The 7,657-nt window shown below is 34.6% G+C and overlaps 3 protein-coding genes across 3 annotated transcripts in view; 1 reads left to right on the forward strand and 2 right to left on the reverse strand.

The window, feature by feature from the left end:
- Nucleotides 1-1,076, forward strand: part of LOC108633002 (short neuropeptide F precursor) — a 2,694-nt gene extending 1,618 nt beyond the window's left edge. Inside the window, exons 2-4 of the mRNA XM_018037904.2 lie at nucleotides 496-596; nucleotides 686-867; nucleotides 939-1,076. Coding sequence (XP_017893393.1) covers nucleotides 509-596; nucleotides 686-867; nucleotides 939-995 — 327 coding nt within the window. The 5' untranslated portion in view covers nucleotides 496-508 and the 3' untranslated portion in view covers nucleotides 996-1,076. The remainder of the gene's footprint in view (nucleotides 1-495; nucleotides 597-685; nucleotides 868-938) is intronic.
- Nucleotides 1,077-1,104: 28 nt separating this feature from the next.
- On the reverse strand, nucleotides 1,105-6,089 carry LOC108633044 (uncharacterized). Its single transcript, XM_026810892.1, has 13 exons — nucleotides 5,942-6,089; nucleotides 5,597-5,864; nucleotides 5,339-5,483; nucleotides 5,047-5,246; nucleotides 4,725-4,831; nucleotides 4,440-4,661; nucleotides 3,912-4,115; nucleotides 3,538-3,834; nucleotides 3,367-3,465; nucleotides 2,914-3,296; nucleotides 1,748-1,862; nucleotides 1,529-1,687; nucleotides 1,105-1,409 (listed from the first exon to the last, which is right to left on the reverse strand). The coding sequence occupies exons 1-13, from the start codon at nucleotides 6,014-6,016 to the stop codon at nucleotides 1,227-1,229; spliced, it is 2,457 nt and encodes an 818-aa protein (XP_026666693.1). The 5' UTR covers nucleotides 6,017-6,089; the 3' UTR covers nucleotides 1,105-1,226.
- Nucleotides 6,090-6,311: 222 nt separating this feature from the next.
- On the reverse strand, nucleotides 6,312-7,597 carry fh (frataxin). Its single transcript, XM_018037991.2, has 3 exons — nucleotides 6,994-7,597; nucleotides 6,769-6,889; nucleotides 6,312-6,687 (listed from the first exon to the last, which is right to left on the reverse strand). Exons 1-3 carry the CDS (start codon nucleotides 7,218-7,220, stop codon nucleotides 6,418-6,420), a joined length of 618 nt encoding a protein of 205 aa, XP_017893480.1. The 5' UTR covers nucleotides 7,221-7,597; the 3' UTR covers nucleotides 6,312-6,417.
- Between the last annotated feature and the right edge of the window lie 60 nt (nucleotides 7,598-7,657).

A 7,657-nucleotide genomic window follows, 5' to 3' on the forward strand; every position in this document is an offset into this window, starting at 1 on the left:
AATTTAAACATCAAAATTTAAATCTTTGAACAATGAAATTTTTAATAATTTCAAATTATAAAAATTATTTAGTTCTTTCTTAATGTATTAAATCCGTTTTAACAATATTAGATTGGACCAGATTAGGGCTTTCGAAAATTGATTGAATTTCTATTGTATTGAACTTTGGCACACTGAAAGTGATACCCTACTTCGAACATACAGTTAACTAGTTTCGTAGCTAGTTCGATACCGATACGCTGGTAGCAATTGGAAAAACAACTCTGTAAATGGATATCCGTGAGTTAAAAGTGAAAATAAAAGAAACATCCTCCAAAGAAACGTTTCTTCTCGAAGACGTGACTTTTAAAACTTGCGTCGTCTCTAATTTCTACGAGAGAATCGAACAGAAAAACTTTAGTAATTTTACTTCGCAAATTAAATAAATCGTTTAATAACAAGTCCGTAAAAATTAAACGTCCGCGTAATTAAATGTTTTTCTTATTTTATTTTCAGATTATCTAATAAGATGTCAACTAAATTCTGCTTAAACTCAATCTTGCTCCTTTGTATTGCCGGTTTCGTTGTTGCCGCCGAAAATTACATAGACTACGGAGGTACGTCAAACGGAAATTGAATTCCTAATTCAAAGTCATTTAACAATCAGTGTACATTATTGAATACATGTATGTGTACGTATCCGTAGATGAATTGTCCGATAGAACACCGGCGGAAAATATTCACGAGCTCTATAAACTACTTATGCAACGTAATGCTTTAGAGAATGCTGGACTTGGCGAGGTCCCGTTCGATCATTTAATGATTCGTAAATCTCAACGATCCCCTTCGTTGCGTTTACGCTTTGGACGTTCGGATCCTAATCTACCAGTAAGACTGTTTTATTCTTAAATAAAAAGCTATAACAACAATTAAATTGCATGAGTATTTGTATTTTCCAGGTAGGTTTATTGGCGAGATTCAACGGCATTCCATCATCGAGATTTGACAACAAGTGAATATGAACGAACAGCACGTTCTTCTTTAGTTTCACTTCTCATACTATAACATAGATATAATAAATATAAAATGCCCACTTAGTTGTCCATTTAATTTAATAAATCTTAACTATTCTATCCTGATTAATCATTTTTATTTATTCCGCATGCAATAATAGAATATTTTAAATATTGAATGCTTCGTACATCCACCTTCATTCATCTTCCATTACAGAATTATTTAAAGTGCATTCATTTCACGGCTGAACAAAGTTTTTTGAGTAAACATACTGCTTCCCTATCTTCGCAAGATAATTCACCAATATTTTTAAATTCTGGGCGCAATAGAAGTTGGCTCCGCGCACGTTTCGCAGTGATTGAAAGAGGCATCGATAAAATTTTATTCCAATTCGTTTTTTCGTACTGGGTAAAGAACTGTAAATCAAATAATCTTACTTCCCCTGAATTTTGTAAAATTATTTAAATGTTTCAAGAATCATTTTTGTATGCATGAGTAATTTTTTAATTCCCATCAAAGTTGTTTTGTCACTGACCTGATCAAACAGGACATCCTCGATATGGAACATTACGTGAGTCAAAGGTTTAACAAATGGCAAAATTTCTGGTATATCGTCTATAATATTTTTCGTATTATTTTGCCGCAAGTTATTTAACACCAAATCGGATGCGCGTGTTAAAATCTCGTGCATCACCTAGAATGAATAATTTCTTACGAATTTTTTACGATTTATAAACATTTTTCGGTCACTCACTCTTAATGCCTGGCGTCCAGGAATAGTGAATAATAATTCATCCGTATAAGTTTCAATGATAGGAGTCAGGTTGTTCAAATTCTTCGTATGCGAACTCGTTTTCGATGCATTCACACTGAAATAAGGCTTGTTTCATTCTGAAGATACGCGATCAATTACGCTACGACAAAATCTACATGCATGCAATATTAATAAAATTCATACTCGTTTTTTACAAGCTTAAAGAAGTCGTCAATTTGAGACGTGTGCTTGTTGTCTTCATCGATGCTACAAATAGCTTCCGACAATGCGATCACAGTTCCTGATAAGTCGTTAGGATCAAAGAAATTCGATTCGTAATTCGTTTCTGTCAACGTTGAACTTCCTTCTACTTTCGCTTCACAAGTTTTCGAGTATTCTATAAGGGCAGTATAAAGAGATGCGCAGAGAATATGAAGAAGAACGTTCCCACCAATCGGATGACAGTGAGCAGGAATGTTACTGTCCAACGCTATTGCTATCTTTAAAACCGAAGGTGGTAATGTTACGTATAATTCAGCAAAGCAGCCGATTACCAATGACATTGCCTGATACGTGCTAGCGCCAGTCTGAAAATTATCAATTATTTTCTTCTCCCTTTCTTCTAATGGAGAATTATTTTCTAGTTTCGGAACTTACTTTCACGGCTTCTAAAAGGATTTCAATAATGGGCTGCATCATATTCTTTAGAGGGTTTAAGATGGCATTTAGCCAGGGTGGCCTCGACTGATTCCAGACCTGTATAATTTTATGCTTTGCTTTTATATGTTCCATTTTGCTGATGGTTTTATTTGATTTTGTATTGAATACCTGTTGTCGATTCAGGTATTCGGACCAATCATTGTTTTGGTTTAAAGCTGGTATAATTACGCGGCCTGGGTCGTGCGCTGCATAAATTAAAATATACGTTAAACTATAAAGGCCCAATGTTGGCGTTACTTTTCTCGACGGATCGCACGTTACACCGCTGCATAAAAAACCCCCGCAAGTCTTCCCATTTACTTTCCCAGAATGTTCGAAATCGTCTTTAGACGTGAAGTCACCGCATTTTTTAATTAAAGTATTCAGTAATATTTTAGCTACCGCATAATCGTTCATAAAGAGCTACGACAAAATCTACATGCATGCAATATTAATAAAATTCATACTCGTTTTTTACAAGCTTAAAGAAGTCGTCAATTTGAGACGTGTGCTTGTTGTCTTCATCGATGCTACAAATAGCTTCCGACAATGCGATCACAGTTCCTGATAAGTCGTTAGGATCAAAGAAATTCGATTCGTAATTCGTTTCTGTCAACGTTGAACTTCCTTCTACTTTCGCTTCACAAGTTTTCGAGTATTCTATAAGGGCAGTATAAAGAGATGCGCAGAGAATATGAAGAAGAACGTTCCCACCAATCGGATGACAGTGAGCAGGAATGTTACTGTCCAACGCTATTGCTATCTTTAAAACCGAAGGTGGTAATGTTACGTATAATTCAGCAAAGCAGCCGATTACCAATGACATTGCCTGATACGTGCTAGCGCCAGTCTGAAAATTATCAATTATTTTCTTCTCCCTTTCTTCTAATGGAGAATTATTTTCTAGTTTCGGAACTTACTTTCACGGCTTCTAAAAGGATTTCAATAATGGGCTGCATCATATTCTTTAGAGGGTTTAAGATGGCATTTAGCCAGGGTGGCCTCGACTGATTCCAGACCTGTATAATTTTATGCTTTGCTTTTATATGTTCCATTTTGCTGATGGTTTTATTTGATTTTGTATTGAATACCTGTTGTCGATTCAGGTATTCGGACCAATCATTGTTTTGGTTTAAAGCTGGTATAATTACGCGGCCTGGGTCGTGCGCTGCATAAATTAAAATATACGTTAAACTATAAAGGCCCAATGTTGGCGTTACTTTTCTCGACGGATCGCACGTTACACCGCTGCATAAAAAACCCCCGCAAGTCTTCCCATTTACTTTCCCAGAATGTTCGAAATCGTCTTTAGACGTGAAGTCACCGCATTTTTTAATTAAAGTATTCAGTAATATTTTAGCTACCGCATAATCGTTCATAAAGAGTACCTGTATGTTAGAAATCAGAGATTCTTTTTAATTCTAAGATCAAATTATTCTTATGATAAAAGTGGTATTAAAATTACTTTCATCAATTGAGTCCAGTTCGGTTGTGGCTGATGCCTAAGTATATTCAATTCTAAGATCACAGCACGATCTTCGGATAATTTTGAAATATAAACGTCGGAATCGATTGAGCCTAATAAGTTCGGTGCACATATCAGTAACCAAGGAGCAGGTTCGCGACGTGGTTGCAACATTACTAGATTGTCGAATCCAACTCGGAATGCCTACAATATAGTATACCTGCTGAATTCATCGTTATAAAATTAATCAAAATTCTTAACAAGACCTCATTTCATAATAGTGCGACATACTAATTTTGTGTCTCATTCAGTATATCCTGTGTACACAGGCTTATTTATGTACTTCCGCAAACAAGCGGGGCCTGGGACACAATTTAATGTGTTGACAAGCCGTAAATAAGGCTTTGATCAAGTGTGCGATCATGTTGTATAATTAAATTAATTAGTTTATTGAAAAAAAATAAATTTATGATACATTAGACAGCGTCTAATTAATTGACATGTTGCCGCAAATTTTTATTTTTATACCTGATATAGTTCTCGAAGAGGTGTACCTCTTAGCAGTAAGCAAATCAACAATTCGTTGCACTTCGCGTGTATATCTCTGACAACGATTGGTAGTTTGTTTAATTTCGTTCCGATCATTTCATCAGCGCTTGTACAGACACCTAAAGCAAGGTATCCAGTGCAGCACAGAACATTGAAAGCGTCAGTCCAGAACTGTTCAGATCGTGCCAAACTCGGCTTGCCCTATTTAGTGTGCATTTTTATATCATACTATTTTTTTATAAGTATTCAGAAATGTTCTCTTACATATATGAACCGCGTAACGATAATTGACAGAGATTCGTTTAACATCCCGGAGTAAACGCGTTGTGCCATTCTTGGGGACACAGTACTCCACAAATCCGTCTTCGTTCCTAATTATATAAATATAATATTCAACGAATATTTATGTATTATTTAATTATAAATGAAGCATATTAAGCTATGAGGCTCGTCTTGCGTTCGCTTCAGATTCACATTACCAAACGCTTAAATATAATCACTTGCTATAACTAATTGGCTACAAAGTGCTATAACTTCTGTAATTGCTAAATTGCATTTTATTTAAATTTAACTATCCTATAATTACCTTGCATGTACAGCCACCACATTTGTATTACAAAAGAGCACCGCTCCCGTTCAAAAAATGGTTTGGTACTCTGCCAATTAAGCGAGTCAGCTTCGTTGAGTATGTAAAGAGAAATCAGACGACAGTGCAAATCCAATAATCGCTCCGCCACAGCCTCAGCCATTTCGTGATAGGATTTATACGATTTGTTTAATTTCTCGCTACCATAGAATTTTTTGAATCAATAAAATCTTTTTCATTTTTTATACACGCGTATTCTTTATTTCCCTATTCTATGGATTTTTTCGAATACCTTGACTGAGAAGAAATTGAATTTTTAGTTTGCTGATTGTAACACCAAAGGCAGTTTCGAACTAACGCGGCCGCTCCCAACGTGGCTGTTAATACCGTCAAATCTGCGTGATCTAACGATTCTTGGATAAGCAGATGCAAATGTTCTGCAATTAATTGAACGACAAGCGTGCATATTATATTTTTAATATTTATAAAGAGAAAAAATCAAATATTAGCGAAAACATTCTTATTTTTCTCGCGAAATCGTATTTTTTACCTAATAGCTTATCAGCGGTATCAACCACAAGCAATACGAATTCGCTCGGTTGAATTTTTTTAATAGCACCTTCTTCACCCTCGACGGCCGCGGATATTTCGCTTTCCATTGAATGCGTTAATCCCGAATGACACTTAAAAGCGGACACGAAGTCTACTTCCCACCAAGTAACGATTTTAACAGCAGCGAATGATGCGTGTCTTGGAAAATCGAGAGTCCCACCGCTGACACGCGTACAGAGCGGTTCCTTTAACACCGTTTGCATTTCCTGAATTATTATGCAACATGTTATACGGAGAAACAGAGTCACATTTCATTTTCATTGTGCCCCAAAATTTATCAAACCTGGTAATATTGCATATCTCGTTGTAACAAAATTCTAACTCGATCTACTAAATTCCCATCTTCCATAATATCCATTTTTGCTGTTCCTTTTATACAATATTCTTGTGTATGTAACAGGACTATTAATAAAAACGTTTATTACTAAGTCTTAGAAAATAATGTAACGCTACTTAATGTTTATCATTTTATTCGTCTATGAATATACATAAAGAAAATTTACATATACAACAGAATAATACAGTAAAATTAATTATGTGGTTTCTAGTGATATGTTTAAATAAAAGAAACTGCTGCAGTATGTGCGTAGCTACCATGCAGCTATTCGTGTCGGCATTTTACGGATATAGGTACTCACATAAATAGTACAACGTGTTATCTAATTGATATTATTGATCGTATGTACATAAACCGTAGTAATTTCTTATTCCCAATTTAATACAGTGAGTCTGTTCAATTAAGATTACAATATGAACCACCTAAGTAGTTCTCATCGCAGCGTCTTTCTCTTTACCACTGTACGAGCATTTCTCGAACTGTGTTTGATCCCTTACAATTGCTGGTATTTCATTGTTCAACAATTCATGCATTGTCTTTCCATCATGTTTATAAATCCATTTGCCATTTACAAAATCATATCGTTTCGGTCCAGACTTTGGAGAGGAAAGCCAGATTTGTTTATTAGGAGTTTGACGATTTATAACGTACGTGCCATAAGGATTACCAAATTTAATGGTCAATACTCCATCCTGGAACATTATTTGTATTATTAATCTATTATTCCTACTTATCAACCAATTATAATATAACAATGTAATGACAAAACATACTCCGTATGATACATCTCCATCTGTTAGATGTATCGCTCGTTCTACTAGCTCATCGAAGTATTCTGTTAAAGATTCAAGCGTATCGTTTGAAACTTTTTCAAACTGTACAGCTGTCAGTTCTCTACAAAATAATGTACATAATAATTACAATAAACTATTTACTACTTACAGATATATGAATTGTAAATATATAAATGACACAATAAATGCATAACATGCACTCACTGAGTAGTTGAATATCCAGCACTGTCGTTTGAACTGAAACGTGCTATTAATTTGTATTTTGAAGTTCTTAAGCTCGAATACTTTTCATTACACGATATGAGATAACCTATGCTTGGCTGATGTACATTAACTGTTTGTAGAGAACATTTATTTATAATACTAAATACTGGATCATACGATAATACCCGAAAGAGACTATTTCTTATTACGTTTCCGCTTAATATCATGATAAAAATTTTGTATATATTCGATGTCTATTGATCAAACGATGCGCCGAAATACCCATGCTACAGGAGATTCTTGGGCTAAATGTAACTTTCGTACCACAAGTAAAAATTTTATTAGAAAAGAACTAAGGTCTTAATTAATGATATGCAATCATGAAAGTTAACAAATTGATCCCTTATATAAATAATTTCGGGAGCTTGGAAGAACATGGTAGTCCCATCTAATAGTGAAGTTGACTATATTTCAAATGACGAAATACAATTTTCACGTTTCTAAGACGAATTATCAGGCCGTAAAGCAGTCAAAAATTATTAAAAATTCAGCTGAACTGTATTATATTCAAATGTTCATTTAAATACCGGAGATATTGACAATAATTAAATAGATTTTATCATTAGATGGTACCACTATGCTCTTCCGAGAAATCAAACTTTTT

Source organism: Ceratina calcarata, unplaced genomic scaffold (genome assembly GCF_001652005.2).
Source record: "Ceratina calcarata isolate Rehan_Ccalc_2016 unplaced genomic scaffold, ASM165200v1 scaffold180.2, whole genome shotgun sequence".
In the NCBI taxonomy this organism is placed as follows: domain Eukaryota; kingdom Metazoa; phylum Arthropoda; class Insecta; order Hymenoptera; family Apidae; genus Ceratina; species Ceratina calcarata.